A 20,737-nucleotide genomic window follows, 5' to 3' on the forward strand; every position below is an offset into this window, starting at 1 on the left:
TCACAAACTCGTCATGCCAAAACCGTGACGTCCCTTATGTGTCTGATGGGCAATTATTTGAAAATAAAATATTGCTTTTATCGCCTTCTTGCTAAATGTTTATTTTTGTATTTTTAGCATGCACAGCTCTTAGTAAAAATTACACAACGCTTGGTTTGGATTCAGTCCGTCTATTCCTGTGGATGTGGAATTTCCCACAAAATTAACCTTAGAAAAAAACGACAACAATTGTTTCTATCTCATCACCTTCAGTACCATCATGTCTTTAACGGGGATTTGGATTATTTGCCTATTTTATTTTTCAGATGGTGTCGAACATCATACCAAACAATCTGATATACAATAAAGTGACTTAATATAACTTATTCTAATTCACAGAATTACATTTGATTAATAATATGTTTACGTTTATTTATTATAGTGATTACATATCAATATTTTTGAAGGATATATTCGATACAAAATGTTAAAGGAATTGTTAAACGTCATTATTTAACGTAATTTATTAATGAATAACCTCTATTTCCTAATTGAAACAACATGCTTTTCCAAATATCATACTTTGACTGTAACAAGAAAGTCTATTTTTGTAACAAGCATGTAATGATAACACAAATACTGTCTGTTAAAAAGGACAAATAAATGCATGTGTATCTGAAGTTTATAATTGTCCTAAATACGACTCTTTAGACGTCCCCTGAATGCAGCATGTAACCTGATGTAAATGCGTGTGTGCGCGTGCCAGGTCTAGAAACATGGCGGCCTGCGCGTTACGCCGAGGCTTGCTGAGCACTGTCAGTAAATACAACAAGAAACACGCACACAGGATACTGAGTGTGGTGGACAGCAGCAGCGGGTCCGAGGCTTTCAGACCGCGGGTTCAATGCCGAGCATGCGGGCTGTCCGGCGGCTTTCAGCAGAAGAGGTTCATGTCGTCACGGTAAGAGTGTCCTCCTCTGTCAATGCTAACATGCTAAAGACTTTAGCTAAGCCCTTCAAGATGACACCGTAAAACAAACACTGGTCATGTTGTTGTTGTTGTTGTTGAGGGGATACATTCCTCGAGAAGGTGCCTACGTGGTGTGCAAACATGAGCTAACAATTAGCAGCGCAAAAAGGAGAAAATGCTGTTGTCCTCTGCTGTTCATTAGCTAGCAAGGTAACCAGCAAGCATGGATTGGGCAACACCTGATCTAACTGCCTGCAACCTGCTGAGTCAAAGCATGTAACATCCCTAGGTGCTGCCCACTGTTAGGGAGTTAACACACCCTCTCATTGCATTAAGAACAATTAAGATGAGTGGCATTATGGTGCAACGAACTGTTCATTATCAACAGAGGTATAGGAAGTACTCAGATCAGTAGCAATTCTTCATTGTAAAAATACTCTGTTACAAGTAAAAGTCCTGCTTTCAAAATTGTACTCAAGTAAATGTAGCAAAGTATCGGCATCAAAATATACCTCAAGTACTCGAAGTACTCATTTTATAGTATGGCCCATATCAGATTTAACAACATGTTTGTATTATAATTATATTCATAAATGTCAATGTTGCACTTGGTAAAGGTGGGGATTATTTAAATTACTTGATACACTGCTGGGTAGTTTAACCTTTAATAATACATACTGATTTGTTGGTTGAGTTATATTCTGATTTATAAATCCATACCGGCTAAGTAGCTAGTAACTACATTTGACTAATACAAAAAAGGTGGAGTAAAAAGTACAAAATAGCATCCAATATGTAGTAAGTAAAAGTCCACACTAGCATAACATGAAAATACTCAACTGAAGTATAAGGACCTCACAATTGTACTTAAATACAGTACTTGAGTACATGTACTTAGTTGCATTCCACTAATGACACTACTCAAAGGCATTGTTTATGAAGGAAGCTCTTACTATACTTTGTCTGGGTTTGATGTAGTGTTCAATCAGTGATTGCGTACACAGGCCTTGTCAGTGGTGGATAGTAACAAAGTACATTTACTCAAGAGCTTACTTACAATTTTGAGATACTTATACTTTACAAGAGTATTCACAGGTTATGCTACTCTATACTTCTACTCCACCACATTTTAGAAGCCAATATTGTCCTTTTTACTCCACTTCATTTATTTAGCTGTACGTTACTAGTTCATTTTAGATTTAGATATTACAATACAAAATACTAATATAAATTAACTATTCAATGAACTTTGACATATAATTATAGGCTAAGATATACAGCAGCAGTATATAAAGTTATTCAAATGTGCTCTACATTTACCAGCTTTTATAAAAAACACATCAATAATCATAATAGTAACCCCCTTACTCAAATATACTGTATACAGTTCTGAAATGGGCCATTACGCATAAGGAATTTAGCTGAGATTCGCAAATACTTTGTTACCCTAACAGAAACAAAAGAGCACAATTATTAAGATATGTCAATGTTCTCACTGTTTCACAGTATCAGATCTCTGTATTGAAAAGACCCTATCACCTGATGAAATATTCTTAAACACTAGCTGAGAAAGATATATATCAAAGATAAAATATATTTGCCTGCTGCCACGTCATTGATTGGACCGCGGCGTGACATCACACTGAGATTGGGGTTGTAGAACTTCCTGTCAGACTAAAACAGTAAATGGCCACAAATTGAGAAAAGGCTAGATCTTTGAGTTAAGGCACTCGGCACTCATCTCCATTTGCAAGATTGAAACGGACAAATCTAAAGGACAACATTCATTCTCAAACATAATCTAAAAATAGGCATATTTAAAAATGATAACCAAAATATGGTGCAGCTGAAAGGTTGTTATTAGTGTTTTAGGCAATGTTTGATCTTTTTAAAAGTTGTGTTATACAAAATATAAAGGAAGCTGAATTTGATCAATTGTATTTGTTCCAAGAGAAATTCTTAACAGTCAGATTTCCAGATACGACAAGACTTTTCAGACTTGGTAGTACTATCATTAGTTACATGGGGACTGTTGCCATGACTAAACACGGACTTTTCTGAGGAGGAATTGCAAAGGCAACTTAAAAAGTATTTCAAAAAGAAAAGGTTTGAATTGTTCTAAGATGGAATAGCTAATCTCTTCAAAATGTGTTTCCTTCTGGTTCATTGCTCTAACTCCAAGTCGATTTTGATTAAATGATCAGCTAAACAAAATGTAGTGTTATAATTGAGTGTTTTAGGCCAAACTGTTGCAAACACATATTATTTCTGACAGCTCCTATTTGTTGTGTGAAGCCGAAGCATTGTCTCTCAAAGGCTGTGATTTAGTGCAGTGAGAAACCAGTTGGTCCTTTTTGTTTCTGAAGCCGCCTCCACTTTACTAAACAGAAACAAAGAGCTGTCAGATAATGACAGAAAGCTGTGCATTTGTGAAATATAGCTCCGTGAAAAGAAGTTAAGACGGGTGTGAAATATCTGAACGGATTCAGCACCAGCTCTCACTTGAGTGTATGTCACCTGTGTAAACAAAACTCCTGTCTTATTGCCAACATGTCTCTGACACGATGACAGCTCTGTGGCACACTGACCTGGTTTCATCCTCACGTACAATAGGAAAAGGATGAAGTGAAATGGATGGTTCCTGTGTTTACTGAGAGGAGCACTTGGCTAATTACCAGGGCAGGGGTTGCTTTGGGCTGAGGGTTTGCAATGGGTTAGCTATATTTAGATCTGGTTATCTCTGCTCAAACAGGGTATTGATAGATTGTTGTAGAGACAGAACAGAAGTTTGCAAAGTGGAATGACTGCTTTTACATTTGCATCATATATTGATATCTACATGGTGTTTTCTATTTCAACTCCAAAATAATGAAATTAGTGCTGTCAAACAATAATTTTGTTTCACTTTTAATCACAGTAATAATCTGAGTCAGGATTCATCACAATTTTTAAAATAATAATAATTTTTGGGGGGGGATAAAACTAATGAACGTGTGGTGTTGTATACGGAAATACATTCAACTAGTAAGACAAATCAAAGTGTTTATGACATGATTTCTGAATTATTGGACTTAAGTCCGTCAATATCCTGACACGTCGCTAAAGCACTCGACAATGAAGGGTGATTCCACTTTTTTAAAACCAACATGGTTCACTTCAAAATGTTGTTTCAAAACAAAACCCATCGTCACTTCTGGCTTTATGATACGACGTAAAATGATTTGCTACCACCATTTTTCCATTGTGATGTTTGTTTAAACAGACACTGAAGTGTCATCTGTTTGACTTAAATAAGCCGTTGTTATGGAGTTGTTATGGAGAGCTGCTGCGATTTATAATGTGCACAACACAGTGCATATGCTGGAATCCTGCTAACGCTTTCAAACTGCAAGCACTCGTTTTTGCCAGTTCCTCTACCTTTTGGGCGTTTTCTCTGTCATGCATTTCATGGTAAACTAAACGTCTCTGCTGGAACGACGGCAGGAAGTTGGGGTCAAACGTTGCAATCTGATCAAGTTGCGTACATTTTGTTTTAGCACATTAAAGTTTCCAGAATATTCCCAAGCCTTAAAGTTGACAGCCCTCAATTCAATACATTTCATGTGAAACACATTTAAAGTAGGGGTTGTTTTAAGTCCAAACACAATTTTTTGATATAATTCTGATATTTCTTATCTCAAACAAAGCACCCCCCTTATCTCAGATGTCTCTATTCAGTGCAATGGATATGAGTCATAGCATCTCTTCAGGGCAGCACATAGTGTTACTTGGCATCCTATAAATAGACACGTGTATATATAATACGGGTGTTGAAAATAATCGTTTTTACGATGCATTGCGATGCGGACGTGGACGATTCGGTCTCGATGCAGTGACGGAAGATAATCGGTTATAGAGTAGTAACGTTGCTTCCTGATTTTCCGGCCTCGGCTTTACTATAACGTTTTTTCTGTCACTTTAATATCAAATCGGTCGGTGACGCAGAGATCAGGGAACAGACGTGACAGCGGCACAGCAACACCGAACACGGAGCAGTCTGCTTTATCCACCAACACAAGAACACCAGTCCAGAACCAAAAGCAGAAGGACCCGCTCCGAATCACTCCGTGTCGCTGCGGCTCAGAGACACAGACAGGGATTTATGTTTTTCAAAAAGAATCGCGTTACAATCATGTCAGGTTTTTGGTGGATTTAATTAAGTCTTGGATTGCAGAGTATGAATGTCCTCTAGCAATTTTCAGACGATATATACGTATGTAAAGTTTGTGAAGGCAGGAGGAAAAAAGCTTCCGCGATCACCGTCTCCTCTCCGTTCCTCCAAGCCCCGCCCCCTCCCTGAAAATAATGACTGACAGGCTGACAGTGACCCGAAAGAAACTTTATTATTCACTTAATCACTGAGATATAATGAAGCTAACTTAATCTCATACATGCATGGGATTTATGCAACAGTAAAACAGAGAATGTGAGTGTGCACCCACATGCAGTATTTTAGTTGTTATATGCTGTTGTAAATCCTCCTGTTGTCTGCTGTGTTCAGACTCAGGTCCTGTGTGTGAGGCCACATTCAGGACATTCAGTGTCCTTTCTTAACAGAAGACCGTGGCTAGAAGCTGCAGCTAGACTGCAGAAGCATTAGCTTTTTGTTTTTGAGGATGGAACAACTTCACACACGGAGGCTAGACCTATACAATTCATTTATTATGGTTTATAAATTAATGTCAAGACATTTATGTTATTGATTTCTGAAGCACTTTCTAAATAATAAAAAGAGAGTTCATATGTATTTACTGCATGTATGCGTTGATGAAAAATAAGCCATGTGCAGTAATATAGAAAATTGAGGATGCAACGCATTGGTATGAATCGTGATGCACCGGGATATCGAACCGAATCGAATCGTTGACAGGATAATCGTAATCGAATCGAATCGTGAGACCAGTGAAGATGCACAGCCCTAATATATAATGCTGCATTCAAGACATGTTGGAAGCGCTTATCAGAAGAAATGCATGAATGAATGATCTCTCAGTCCCTAAGATATTTGGCCTTATCACCAACAATGTCCCTCTTTTACATATTTAGAATCCTGAGAAAAAAAACTTAGTGTACATGATTTCATTATGTGAAATCATCACTCTATGTTGCATATCTTTAAAAGTATAAATGCCCGGAAGAAGCTCCGTTAGACCAACCTGTTTTTATCAACACTCTTACCCGTAAGAGTTATTTTTTAAAGAAGTCATGACTTCTAGCAAGGAAACATGGATTTAAAGAAAGCACAGTATTGAACGTATTTTAAAAATATCTGCTTTGCAATTGTTGTAATTTAACATGATTGGCTGTTTCCAAATATCATCTCCATCGACATTGTCGGATATGTAATGGTAGTCTGAAGAATCAATGCAAAACTACTGATTGTCCTTAACACGAGACAATTAGTTTACAAACAAAAAACTGATTTGATTTAAGTTGGACTTGAAACATATTTTTCATAGTAAGATCAGGTTACCTTATTTTTGCTCAATACACCCATGATAAGAAAATAACCTGAGACTAACCTACTGTGTGATTTAATCCCACATATATCCACATCATTAATCCCCCCCTCTTCATCTCTGTTGTAAAGATTAGCTTTGCAGGGAGCACAGAACTATGCGTGTTATTTATTAGAAGTGACCAGCTGTTGTTGTCAGTGGTGATATGTGTGTGTGTGTATGTGTGAACATTGAGATTAGGACAAATTATATTCTTCTTGTTGATATCTGAAAAATCGAGGTGTTTTATTCAATCCTGTCAAAGTTGTGATTGAGATTACGACTGAAGGGGGGGGGGGGTGATGTGAGGATGCAGCAGGATTTTCTAAAGGGATGAATGTAAATCGCCTCGATAGGAGGGGAAATCCTGAAGCCTATTCTCTTCAGAACTGAGGGATTCCCTGCCGAAGCTCCTCGGGGATTTATGGACTGTTTGTGTTTGTCCACAGGAAGTTGTTTTGATCAAAGTCCTCTTCTTTTTCTTATGTATGTTAGTTTGTGGTCTTGTGTTTGGAGGTGGGTTTTAAACTAGTGCTGTCTGTCAATAAAACAATTTGAATCATGTTAGTCACACTAGTGTTCACTATTTTTGGTGGGAGATGCATCTAATACACGTGCGGTGTGTTAATAAAGAAATTAGAGATGTCCAGATTCGATCACGTGATCGGGGATCGGAGCCGATCACGTGATTTTCAAAAAATCGGGGATCGGGAGAAAGAAATCGGGGATCGGGATTTTTATTTTATTTTATTTTTATAAAATATTTTTATTTTAAATGATGTTACAAAACAAAAATGACCATGTTCACGTCTTAAAGTCATCCTGAGGACTTACTTTTGTTTTAAAATTACACAACATCATGTATGTGTTGCTTTCTTTGGGCTTGTTTTCATAGACCTGGTTGCTTATTTCTCTGAAATCTGGCAACAGAGTGGGTGCAGTGTCAAATAGTAGCAGTAAGCTAACAAGAGGCTACGTTCAGCTGGTGACTCGGGAGTCGGGACAGAGAAAATGTCAGGAGTTTGGAAGTATTATAAAATTGAAAGCGAAGGCAGTGTAACAGCCAGATGCAATGTTTGGAAGGCAGAGGTTACCTTTTTTTTCTCTTAATGCATTGCATAAAGATCGGATCGGGAGAAATCGGTATCGGCAGATTGTCAAAATCAAATGATCGGAATCGGATCGGGAGCAAAAAAAGGTGATCGGGACATCCCTAAAAGAAATGCATGAAAAACGGACAAGTCGGAGGTCTTTTAATATCATGAAGTCACACAATTTTCCAACACTTGGCTAAAGCAACGACAAAGCCGCTGTCATCGAGATCCGCTGCGATCACCCTCTGTAAAATGTGCGCCAAACAGGACATATACTCGTATGGTAGCATTCACATTGCAATGACCCTCTGCATAATGTGCGCTACGCTTTCTTTGCCCTTTCACGGCCGTGCAGCTCATTGTAAACGTCCGCGATGGAGTTACGGGTCAACTTTGGGTCAAACTTTAAATTGCGTTATTTAATTTTTTTAGCAAGTTAAGGTTTGCAGATTTATCAACAGTGTTAACGGGCCTTAAAACACCCTTGAATGCACACACAGGGTTCAGTGTGTAATGGTGTTGCCTGTGTTTGGCAGGAGCAGGCCTGAAGGGAAGATTCTGGAGACGGTGGGAATGTTTGAGGCTGTGAAGCAGCACGGAAAATATGAAACGGGACAGGTGAGTCACTTCCAGTCACAAACACAACACCAATTGGATAGCTCTTATCAGACCTCCTTTTGAATAATACTGTATTATCCTATGTTTCCTGGTCTGTTTTCAAGTTTTGACACGACATTAAATTAGTTTTGTTATGATAGCACATTGATGTGATCCTGTCAAGTGACTGTAATCCCATCTACTTTCTTTTATTAAGCCCCCTGCAGATGTCATCTCACAGCAACTCATCCAATGTGTGCTTGTTGTTCTCTCCTCAGCTGTTTCTCCACAGTGTGTTTGGCTACAGAGGCATCGTCCTGTTCCCCTGGCACGCCCGCCTCTACGACAGAGACATCACCCCTCCCATGTCTGAAAAGTAAACCTCCACTTCTGGCTTTAGACTACACCGAACGAACAGTCCTCATTGGCTTGTTTGGAGGCTTGTTTAACTGAGATCTTTTTCTATCTCTTACTTTCTCTCCTTAGTAAACCTGACCCTCCGGGTGCACACGGCTCCAAGGAGGTGAAGGGGAAGACTCACACATACTACCAGGTCCTGATTGACACCAGGGACTGCCCTCATATAGTAAGTCACTATACAGTTACAGTAGGGTTTTAGGACCACCTTACATTGCACATACATCGGAGTAGGTGGTTGAAGCTCAGTAAGACATTTGGAATTTCAATAACTATTCATTTTGCCATTATTCCTTTTATATTTACTGCATCATTTAAGTCCAATTTCAACGGAAATCCTCTATCCCTGACATTTAAAGAGCCTGTGACAGCCTCCCAACAACTGTTGTGCAATTAAATATTGGGCTACTGGTAATCTCGAACCGTCAGCTTAAAAAATAAGGTGCGTTAAATATCAATAATTTCGAACATCGCGGGGAAATTCCTTCGACTCATTTTGAAGTTTTGGGGGAAACCGGAAGTGACGTCAATGCGGGAACGCTTCACTGTGCGGCGAGAGAGCCAAACACGGACAAAGTGTGTTGTCATGCGTAGAAATGGTGAATTACTGAGATTAGGCACGTTAATAACGTTTTAATGAAGTTGACTACAGTATATTCATATTTGTCAGTGCTTTCATGTCAATTCGGCGACATAAACATAAATGATCGTGGTGAAGATGATGATTACATTAGGATTACAAATCGGTAGTGAGAGCTGCTGAATTTCCTCCCGTAGGATGTGATATAAAAACAAATCGATTATTTTTGTAGTTGTAAACTCGAGTGGATGAAACTACATTTATTAGTGCTTTCATGTCAATTCGGCGAACATATGATATTAAATTATCGTGAGGATGATGATTTAAAAATCGTTTGTTTGAGCCGGTCTGCATTTCCTGATGAGAAAACAAACCGATGCTTTTTGTAGTTGTAGTACACCAACATGGATTAAACGTGTGGTTTTTTTGACCACAATGTTGGGGAAATTAATGGATAAAATGCACGGATTATTATTATTATTATTATTATTATTAATCCCACTCCGATCGGGACACTTGGTCCACCGCTTCCCCGCAGCGAAGCTCCCCCGTTTACAGTTTATGTGGGCTGGGCTGGGTGCAGTGGCGGACTGGCCTTCGGGACGAATCCCGATGGGCCGGTACCGAAGTGGGCCGGTTGGATAAGTCACTAGCACATCCCCCACTCCCCCCGTTGACAATTTACTAGCGGTACCGAAGTGGGCCGCTCGAGAGTCCCGGGATGATTTTTAGTCCCAGTCCACCACTGGCTACATGACCGTATGATCGCCCATATTGACGCACCTCATTCCTAAACTTCTAACAGATACAACATAAACCGATCCTTCAGCCTCATATGAGCTCTCAGACACGTTCAACATTAACCTGTCATCGCTGTCTGAGCTTGCTGCTGTGTGCGCCGTCGTGCGTTTACATGCAGATGCTGGGATCCTGGACGGTGCAGCTGGAGCGCTGTGCCCGCAATGACGTCACCCATCATTTGGCGGGACTTGAAGAATCCCCGAGAAGATCCAGAAAATGGTCAACATTGAAGGGCAGATTAATGGTTATCAAAGTACAAATATCCCAAATCAGTTCAGTAACGGTTTTCAAGGGGACAATATGTACTCAAATGGATGGGTTTGGATGATGGGGGAAACCCGTGTCACAGGCTCTTTAAATAGTAAGCCATATTCGCATTGCTTCAAAATAAAATATAAGTAACTTGTTCTTAAACTCATAGAATCCTAATAATTAAATTCCTAGTTGTTACACTCACTTACACAGACCTTTGGGACAGACATTTGATAAGAGTGTGTGACATTTTTTTCCTTCACACATATTGTCCTTGGAGAAGTTGTAATGTATCTTAAAGAGGCCCTATTAAGCTTTTGGGGGTTTCCCCTTTCCTGTAGTGTGCTATATAGGTTGTTGTGCTATATAGGTTTTTGTGCATGTAAATGGTCTATAAGGGCTAAAATCCCAAATTCTTATGAGAGATATTACATTACATTTCATTTAGCTGATGCTTTTATCCAAAGCGACTTACAAGTGCATTCGACCAAGAAGATACAAACTTGAAGAAAACAGAATCATATAAGCCCACCAGGTTTCATAGAGCCAAAACATTTCAAGTGCTACTCAACTGGCTGTAGATAAGCCAGTCCTTAGTTAGTCTACAAGTATTTTTTTTTCATTGTATCGCTCAAAGTGGAGTCGAAAGAGATGAGTTTTCAGTCTGCGCCGGAAGGTGTGTAAGCTTTCTGCTGGGGAGCTCATTCCACCATTTTGGAGCCAGGATATAAAGCACTTTTTGACCATTTAAGCATGTAAACATGAAGTGCAATGAGGGTTAATGCTCCATGGAGACAAAGCTAGAACAGTGTGAGAATCTAGCTCTGGTTGTCCTGTCAGCAGTGTGTCTCTGTGTGTTCGACAGTCTCAGAGGTCCCAGACGGAGGCAGTGACGTTTCTGGCAAACCATGACGACAGCAGAGCCCTGTACGCTATCCCAGGTATGAACAGTGTTCACGACATGGCACTTCAATGATACATTACAGAGGTTCTATCAGGTTAAATGCTTTCAGCAGACCTAATTAAACACTCATTCTACCACCACACCACTTTCCATTGTCAAATTTCCCTTTGAAGATTCAAGTATTTAACACCCACTCTTAACATTTTGATAAATTAGATCCACTACAGCAGGGGTGCCCAACCGGTCGATCACGATCGACCGGTCGGTCGCGGGGAGATTCCCAGTCGATTACGAGATGTGTCTAAAAATAGAACAACAATATTCTGTTTTATCGTTAATGTCCTATAACATAATCTTCCCGTTCCAGAATAATGCACTTGAACGCATCAAAGCTTTGTGATTGCCCGGCTAGACCCCATGTGTCAGGGCGTGGCTGGTGGGCCGAAGCAAAAAAGCCCAAAATATATAATTGTCACTCCGAGTGGGAGGATGATTATTTTTTATCTATTCCAATTCAAAGTCCATCTGTCTCATCTGCAATGCGAGCGTGGCTTTATCGAAGAAGGGTCATTTAGGAGCGGCATTTCAAAACGGTGCACAAACGCTACGAGACGGAATTCCCTCCTAAATCTGCCCTACGCTCCCAAAAGGGGAGGGGCCTGAAAGGACAGCTAAATGCACAGCAGTCCATTTTCACCAGGCCCAACAACAAGAGCAAGGCTGCTACCATAGCATCTCATCGTGTCAGTCACGTTCTTGCGAAACACATGAAGTCTTTCAAAGACGGTGAAGTTGTGAAAGAAGCATTCCTGGAGGCTGCGACGCGCTTTTGGGGGACAGTAAAAATAACAGTAGCATTTCAACAGGTTTTTGATATAATAAAAACTCAAGTTAGATACCGTTATTAATCAGCTGTAAGTTTTAGTTTGTTTGAACGTAGTCATTATAATTATTGTACAAAATGGTAGGCTATAAGAATGCAAACTTAAATTGATTATAGTCTATCAATTCAGGTTAAGAAACTAGTGTTGCTTGCATCCTATTAAAGGCATTTATTTTTATACTCTACTAAAATGCAACAACAAAAGGGTTTGATTCTATTAATTTTGTCTTTTTTTTTATTGCTCTTTGGCAGCAGATTCCTGCGTAGCTTCAGATCTGAGTTGTCTTATTAGTAAGCCTAATTTTAATGGCAAAGAAAGGGTTCAGAGTATTTTCTTTTTTCCTGTGTCATATGTGGCAGCACTGTATTACCCACTGTAGTATGTGACGTGTGAATAAACTCCAACTCTATATCAACAGCACTGTTGTGTAACTTCAGTTAAATACTTGTATGTGTGTAGATTAGAAAGAGGTAAGATAAAGAATCTGCAGTATTTTATGAAGTATTAATCGTACAAAGGTCAGTTTTATACAAATAGAAGTGTGTATTTACCTGGTAGTAGGCTGTCAGTAATGGATACGCCTCTCTATTTGGACTGGTAGATCTCGGCAGACTGGCAACTTTAAAAGTAGCTCTTGGTTCAAAAAAGGTTGGGCACCCCTGCTCTACAGCAATGTTTTAAAGCTAGATGGCCTATTACTGCTGTTATTTCATTTATTCAAAACAATGATGAAGGACATAGTTGAGCTTTAATTTCTAAACGATGATGTGTTAACTGAATGAAATAGAGCGCACAAGGCGAGATTGCCTTCTAGGTTACCATATGTGCTCACACCATTACATGCACATGGTCAACATTACAACCATTAAACTCTAACGAGAACAATGAGGGTAAAACACCAATCTGTTTTCGCAAATACTCCCTAGTCTAGTTTAGCTAAAAACACCAATACTGTAATTAGTGAGTTGTTGACTACAGAGTCTCCTCTGCTCTGCCGGACATGTCGCCCAAAGCATATCACTTTTGTTGGATATCCCATTTCAACAGTTTTGAATGGGGGCATTCATGATAAACAATACAATAAAAAAGCTATTTCTGAGGAAATAGTCCAGCTCAGCTTGTAAAGAGGATTCAATATATATATATTTTTTCGCTTTCTTGTATTGTGTTGTATAGGTTTTTTCTGTGCATAAAGCCTTACATCTCTGTATTCCCTCCAGAGGGAGTTTCTCTCCCCCACACTCCCCCCGCCTGAAACACCTCCATTTAACTCCTTTGTTTACTACCGTAACATAGTGACATCACTTTGTAAAACTTCCGCTTCTATTTGCTAGCACTCCAACGCATTGTATGTGATGGGCCACTCTCCAGTTTAGCTCCCACAGTATATGAAACGTCCCCTTTGAGGCATTCATTGCTCTCTGCCTCGTCCCCATGTGTGTGCTTCTGTCATCAGGTCTGGACTATGTGAGCCATGAAGACATCCTGCCCTATAACTCTACGGAGCAGATCCCCATCCAGCACGAGCTGTTTGAGCGCTTCCTCATGTTCAACCCTGCCAAAGGTACACTCTCTTCTGGAGCGGCCACATCATGCTTCACACACCTTTTACAATGCAGTCTCACTTTAGTCTTGTGAAGCATCGTTAACGAATGTCATTGCTATTAATCGTAGTCATAGTATTTTATTCTAAGTTAAATATTGTAGATCTTTAAGCAGTTGTCGGTTTAGTTAGTATTCCTTTTGTTCAAAGCCATTAAAGCAATATTTTACCCACAAAACGACCATTTGAATATCAATTACTTACCCTGTGATACCTTGAATTAATTAAGAAAATGTTGTTATTTCTGCATGAATTCAAAAAGGATAAGTGTTCAATATGAATGGAAGTAAATGAGAGCTTAGTTAAACAGAAGCAAAACTATGCATAGTTTGTAAAATGATGTATTGATATTGTTTTGCTGCGGTTCACACAGCCCCTATTAATTCAATTCCTAAGAACTTAATGTGTTTTTGGATCCTTGTTCACTGTCAAGCCCAACCAGAAACATTTTCTAAGCAAATAAATGTATCGCGTTGTGAGTTTTGATTTACAAATGGTCCTTTTGTGGGTGAAATATTCAATAAATAGCTATGATGGTTGGCTGTCTAGTGTTTTCAAGCCAATATCGAATGAATGAATGTATTTCCCTGATGCAATGAGTCATTTAGTTTCACTTCTGGTTCGGATCCGACCATTGACATTTACCGTTTACGTGGTCGATGTAACAAAAAACAGTATTGTGAGTAAACATGTGCTTTGTCCTGTAGCTCCACCATTTACACCCAGAGACACCCTGAAGGCGTGGCAGGAGAAGAACCACCCCTGGCTGGAGCTGTCTGACGTCCACAGGGAGACCACGGAGAACATCCGGGTCACTGTCATCCCCTTCTACATGGGCATGAGGGTAAATGACCAAACAGCATCTAAGTTCAGAGATATGAAGCTGCTGCAAACACAGCCTGGAGCACACTAGCTCGAGTATTAGCCACATCGCACTGACCTAACTTTAGGTCTGCAAATCGAGACTATTGCTGTGACTCTTGCTGTTTTCTGTTTTGGTTGGTTCTGTTAATGCTAATGGATATTCTCTCTGATTCTCAGGAGGCCCAGAACTCCCATGTATACTGGGTGAGTAGCAGATGTTTCTCTTCTGTGGGGAATACGTAGTCACTTTGGGAAATGAACACCAGCTACAAGTATGGATCAGGGTTTCCGTTAGCCGGTAATTACCGGTTTTTAGCTGGTAAAATTGATAAAAAACCAGTAAATTCAAAACCTGACGGTCAAAATGTCTGGTAATAATTAGGGAGGCTCCGATAGATCGGTCGCCGGTCATTATCGTCGATATTCACTCTTAATAGTTTGATCGGTGCTCTCTATAAAGGCCGATCAGGAGAGCTGGATCTGATCGATATGGACATAAACGCGAGTGAAGTTTAACCGGGCGCGAGAGAGAGAGATCAGATCAGCTGCTGAGTCTGACCGAGACATGCAGCTCTGCATAATCACCTGAAGCCCCGCCCTCTGTTTAGCGAGCTGCAGGAGCAGCTTGAGAAACTGACGTGCTGTCAGGAGAGAGAGGGGGGAAAAGAGAGGCTCCGTTTCTCCCGTGTTATTATTCAAAGTTGATGTAAACTTCTGAATAATGTACGTTATCTACTACAAGTAGTTTGTTTGAATGTAATAATTATGTTGTTTGTGGAATAATTTATTGAAAAATGTATCTGAATTTTTTCGATCTGTTACGATTATAAACTGAAGCAATATAAAAATGAGCCCCGTGAACTGAGTTTTAAACTGAAGCATATCTGCTCATAGTCCGGTAAATTACCTGCTTACGGAAACTCTGCTACACAACTCTTATTATTATTGAACTATGACCGGTAAGTTTCAAATTTGTCCGGTAAAATAAATTCTGCCCGGACATTTGACCGGCGAGAAAAAATCCTAGCGGAAACCCTGGTATGGATGGGTATCTTTAAGGTTTTAACGGTACTACTACTTTTATCGATACCGCTTATCGGTCCGGTCTTTTAACGGTACTCTTATCGGTTCTTTTGGAGAGGAAAAAAAGGTAAACAAATTGTTTACAAAATTAACATTGCTTTTTATTTAAATTAAATACATAATATTTCACATCAAAAGAAACGACAACGTTTTAACAAATCGAATTAAATAATGTGATGACAGAACTGTAAACAGAATAGCTGAAACTTTAACAAAATAAATAACTCTGTTACCTCTAATCATTAACCCATGTTTGTATAATGTCGTTAACTCCGTGTGTTGCTGCTAGCATACAAAACACCTGACGTGGAAACGTTACTCGTGGACGGGGCTACAGAGCTGCTAGAAAGACAGTCGAACCCGGTGCATTCCTCCGTCTGAATGTGGAGCACTTTTGCTAAATGTTTAGACAAATTGCTCGTGTTACCGCCCTTACATGATAAACTCTGTTGGTAACGAGCATTATCCACATCGAGACGGGTAAAGTTTAACCACACCTCGGAGCGCGGTCTCTCCGCCATCTCCTCCGTGTGTGTGTGTTGCTGCATGTAGCAGCTGCGTGTGTGTAAACTGCCCCGCCCCCTCACAAGCAGGCGGGGGAGAGAGAGAGATCTCTCGCCTGGATTGGGAAGATCAATAATAAGACGCATTTTGCAGTCTTTTTGCATATTAGAAACGGAGTTGGTGAAACTAAAACTGCAATATGTTTGTGTAGCAATAATACATGACATATGTTTTACATGTCTTCAGTACAGATAAAAAGACCGATAACGTCGGAGCTTAACGGTCTTTAATAATTCAGCCCCGGGGCCCGTTTAATACCGGGGCTCGGTACCCATGCCTAGCTACAAGCACTGCTTTATTCCACCTTAGTCTGCATACTCAGTACTCTGACACTTGTGTGTGTTGTCTCCCTGCAGTGGCGGTACTGTATCCGTCTTGAGAACATGGGCGCCGAGGTGGTTCAGCTGAGAGAGAGGCACTGGAGGATCTTCAGCCTCTCAGGAACCCTGGAGACCGTCAGAGGACGAGGAGTGGTAGGGAGGGTCAGTACACCAAAAACACACACGATGTCTCAGGAGGGCGGGGAGAGAACTTTGTTTCAAATTGGGAACAAACATCCTCAGTCACTCAACGATGAACATTCGGTGACATAAAACATTTTTGGCCAACAAACACAAATGAATGCGCTAATTATGACAATTGTAAACAAATGATGACACAATTATATTTGTAACCTTGTGAATTATATTTGGTATCTTCTTAACATCTTCACACCAGGTTTTCAGTTTCGGTAAGATGTTAATGTCCTGGAAAATGTGAGCAATTCCGGTCACATACAGGGTGTCCGCGGGGTCTTAAAAAGTATTAAAAGTTGATAAATCAATTTAACGAAAATTAAGGCTATTAAAAAGTATTACAAAGTATTAAACTGCATGTTCCAAGGTATTAAGAAGGTCCACAGCAACGACAACATGAAACACCATGTCGGGAAACCCCCTCAAGTTGGCCCCATGCATAGCGTGCCATAAAATGCTGCTTCTTATTTTAAGTTTCGTTGCCTTGCTCCGCTCTGTGGGGGGGGGGGGGGGTTGTTATCTGCTGGTGGACTACCTGAGAGATATACAGCAGGAGAACACGCACACGAGAATAAACAGAAGGGCAACCATGACAACCATGCTCCGGGGTCTTCTTCACTGCTTTTGGTGTATTTTGTGGCGGCAGCAGCGCCACTTACAGGCCTGGCATATGTACTACAGCGTTTCCAGCATTTCCAGCGGTCGAGTGTGAACGGACTCGTTAATGAATCGAATGCGTGTGAACGGAAGACTTTTTTGCCTATGTGTTTTACTGTATGCGTCCTCGTGGGGCCGGGGTCTAAGCCAAACTATATCCGGTCACAGAGATCTGCTATTTTAAAGTAAGGTCAACACATATCGACCCTAAATATAGTCTATATTAAGAACGAGAAAAGTCTTAACATATATATCGTTTTTTGTAAACATATGAAAAATGTGTGAGGGTGATGACGACAGAGAATCGTCCTATGTGCCGGGCTTAGCCCCGGACAGCCCCAGCCCAATTTAACCCCTGGGTATTTGTGAGGGAGCTCCTATATGGCATTACCCCGCTGAAGCTCACCAAAGTTTAATATATTTCATAGTTCAAAGTTTTGTCAATTGTTTTGTGTATTGGTCAAATAATGGTTTCTGAGGAGTTTTACTGGAATGAAAGAGCACAGAGTACAGAAGCAACAAAGCAGCATACTGCATTAAACTTGACCTTCACAGAGAGGTTGAAGTTCATGTGGAGAGGAGGCTTCAGTAGTCTGTCTGCACTCTGTTTAGTTGTGCGATCTTACAATCAATATAGTAAATGTGAGGTAAAGTGTCGCCAAAGTAACCGGTTAGAACTCGAAGTTGCGATGAGGTCTTAAAATGTATGGAAAGGGTCTTAAAAAAGGTCTTAAAAGGTATTACATTTGACTTCAGGATTCCTGCATATACCCTGACATATGATCTGTGTAGTTATTGAGCTTTTAAAGGCAGGCTATCTAAATAATGACATCATAAAGCCGTGCACATTCATAATACGTTGTGTTTGCAGAGCTGCTTGCTGCAAACACAATCAATACAACTGGCTTAAGGGCCTAAAACGCAGCCAAAGGAGTCATTTAAATGTTACTGGATTTTTACTGGTACTGACTTTAAATATCCTATCTTTAACGTTAACAATACTGTTAACAAATGGTTAGTTTTCTTCCTAATGCGTACTAAAAACTACTCCTAGGAAGTCCAGATAATTATACAATGCATTTGTTATCAGACGTCAATCCAACTACATCTTTGAACATTTTTTTCTTAAGATTTGTATGACCTACCACCTTCAATGTATTGTTTTTTTTCTAGCTGTGAGCAGCTTCTCCCTCCATTATAGGACAAAAGTGTGCATCAACAATGATTTGTGTAACCTTGTCATTTTGTTGTGTGTTTGTGTGTGTGCTGTAACAGGAGCCGGTGTTGTCAAAAGAACAGCCGGCCTTTCAGTACAGCAGCCATGTGTCTCTACAAGCGCCCAGCGGACATATGTGGTGAGTTTGCTCCGTCTTTTATTACTCAACTGTTAAATAAATCACATCACTGCTTCATATTCTGCCGTTTCATATTCACCTTCAAAGGCTTAACATAACTTGAAATATGCTCGTACATATGTCTGAAACTAATTCATGCTTTACTCTGTTATTTATGTTTAGGGGGACGTTTCGTATTGAAAGAACCGACGGCTCTCACTTCGATGTACGCATTCCCCCCTTCTCCCTGGAGAGCAACAAAGATGACAAAGCGCCCCCTGCTGGCTACACGTTCTAACTGCCCGTAGTCTCCCCCCCGCCTGAGAGGCCCTGACACTCCGTCAGTCCTGGTCCTCTCTGGGTTGTCTGGATTTGTCCTTCCCTCTGTAACTGACTGCGTGAGTTAGTTATGCAAAGGAGAATTATAATTTTCTACATCATCCAAACAAAGGCACGTGTGAGAGTGCATCAAACAGCAATATGTCATTAGGTTAATCATATAGAGTGGTGCAGTGATGGCATATTTGTGTAGGTCAACCTGAAAGTTAGCGTCACAAGGGCTGCCTCGACAGAAAGCAATGGGATTTTCATTATGTATGGAGGAAAATAAGCTTTGTGGCCAACACACGTTAATGATACCGAACAGCTAGAAGATACGGACATTCACGAGTTGGGTGTTTACTGACATATTTTATGTCGTGGGACAAAACACGGACCTTATTTCAGGCTTCTAACCAAAAACATGTTTAAAACCCAATGACATTGAGACGAGCGAACCTGAAATGGTTCTAAAAATAATTTCCGGATTTTAGAACTCATGACTGCGCCACTTTGTATGATATAGAAGAGAAATGTTCACTGTTTAAAGAGACATGCAGCCAAGCGGAACAGTGCTGGGAGGTTGATTTGTTGTTGCCAAGCTGAGCTGGACACTTTGAGTATCTGACAGCTGAACGTCTTCGCAGGTTGGTTTTATTTCCTGCTGAGCTCTGAAAAGAGAAACAGCTCCCACTGAGCTTCACACCGAGGCCTCAGTAGGACACTTTTAAGTGAACATTAAGCCATCTCTTTAGCTACGTGTTACAAACTACTCTTTGATACTTTGTTTGAATTTAGGATAACATGTCGCATTACTTTTATTTTGGACCCGATTTGACGTTCGTGTTTTTAATCAAGCCTGGTCACAGTTCAGTGGTGTCGGAGCTGTGTGGGCCGCTGATGGAAGGGAAATGGGATGGCATTCTGCTCTGCTTTTAGTGCTGAAGTTACAGTGTCTGACAACATTATAGAGCAGGGATGGAATTAGGGTTTGACACTCGTCAACAGAAAATACGATTATTTTTCGCTTTCTCATTTGCGCTGTCTCAGAAATGCTCTTGTATCTTTTCTGAGTCGTACATTTTGATGAACACTATAAAAAAATATATCTGTAAATATTACAGATAATCTTTCTTTTTAGTCTGCATCATTTAGACATTCCGAGGAGATTTTCTTGATCGGTGCTTAAAAAACTGGGATTTCCATCCGCATGTGATCCAATGGTGTCAAAGATCAAACTGAGTGAACTATGTGTTGGCATCCAAAAAAGAATCTCTTCTTTGCCAGAGCGTTGAGCCGAGTTATTGTTAGAATAACAAATGCAGCACACCTTTATTAAAAAAAAGAATGAAGTTTTAACTCGTGAACACCTCTTTGGTTAAAGCCTATTGTTTGAATTTGGATCTGTGACACGGACAGTTCTGAGCCTGGATTTTCTCCCTGGTAAAGTGAGCAAATAAAGCTAACAATTCGTTTCGCTAAGTGATTTGATGTAACTATGATGGTTGAAATACTACTGTAAATAAAGATGTAAGTAAAGGCATAATAAATAAATGATACCTTTTGAAAAGCCCATGTTGACATTTCTTGTGTTAGTCTCAAGGCCAATACAGTTGATATGAGAGAAGAAAAAACAATCTTAATCTGTTAAATGATCTTCAATCCTTGACAAAATCGACATCCTTTCTCATACACAGTAGGCCTACTACTACATGAAGATTGTTGTTTTAAACTGATTTAGTTTATGAACTTCAAACGGCCACCACCAGAGGTCAGTGCAATCT

The 20,737-nt window shown here is 40.1% G+C and overlaps 1 protein-coding gene across 1 annotated transcript; it reads left to right on the top strand.

The window, feature by feature from the left end:
* Positions 1 to 713: 713 nt before the first annotated feature.
* On the top strand, positions 714 to 20,526 carry poldip2 (polymerase (DNA-directed), delta interacting protein 2). The gene is made up of 11 exons (XM_034097411.2): positions 714 to 940; positions 8,123 to 8,198; positions 8,456 to 8,553; positions 8,664 to 8,763; positions 11,093 to 11,168; positions 13,472 to 13,579; positions 14,326 to 14,462; positions 14,660 to 14,686; positions 16,486 to 16,611; positions 18,577 to 18,656; positions 18,819 to 20,526. Exons 1-11 carry the CDS (start codon positions 756 to 758, stop codon positions 18,931 to 18,933), a joined length of 1,128 nt encoding a protein of 375 aa, XP_033953302.1. The 5' UTR covers positions 714 to 755; the 3' UTR covers positions 18,934 to 20,526.
* Positions 20,527 to 20,737: the final 211 nt, after the last annotated feature.

The sequence above is a fragment of the Pseudochaenichthys georgianus genome, chromosome 13 (genome assembly GCF_902827115.2).
Source record: "Pseudochaenichthys georgianus chromosome 13, fPseGeo1.2, whole genome shotgun sequence".
Taxonomy (NCBI): domain Eukaryota; kingdom Metazoa; phylum Chordata; class Actinopteri; order Perciformes; family Channichthyidae; genus Pseudochaenichthys; species Pseudochaenichthys georgianus.

Excerpts from the sequence above, each read along its gene's own strand:
- poldip2 (XM_034097411.2), top strand. The coding sequence starts at position 756 with ATGGCGGCCTGCGCGTTACGCCGAGGCTTGCTGAGCACTGTCAGTAAA. Across the intron at positions 8,764-11,092 it reads CCAGGGACTGCCCTCATATA|TCTCAGAGGTCCCAGACGGA; the intron begins GTAAGTCACTAT and ends TGTGTTCGACAG. Across the intron at positions 18,657-18,818 it reads GCGCCCAGCGGACATATGTG|GGGGACGTTTCGTATTGAAA; the intron begins GTGAGTTTGCTC and ends ATTTATGTTTAG.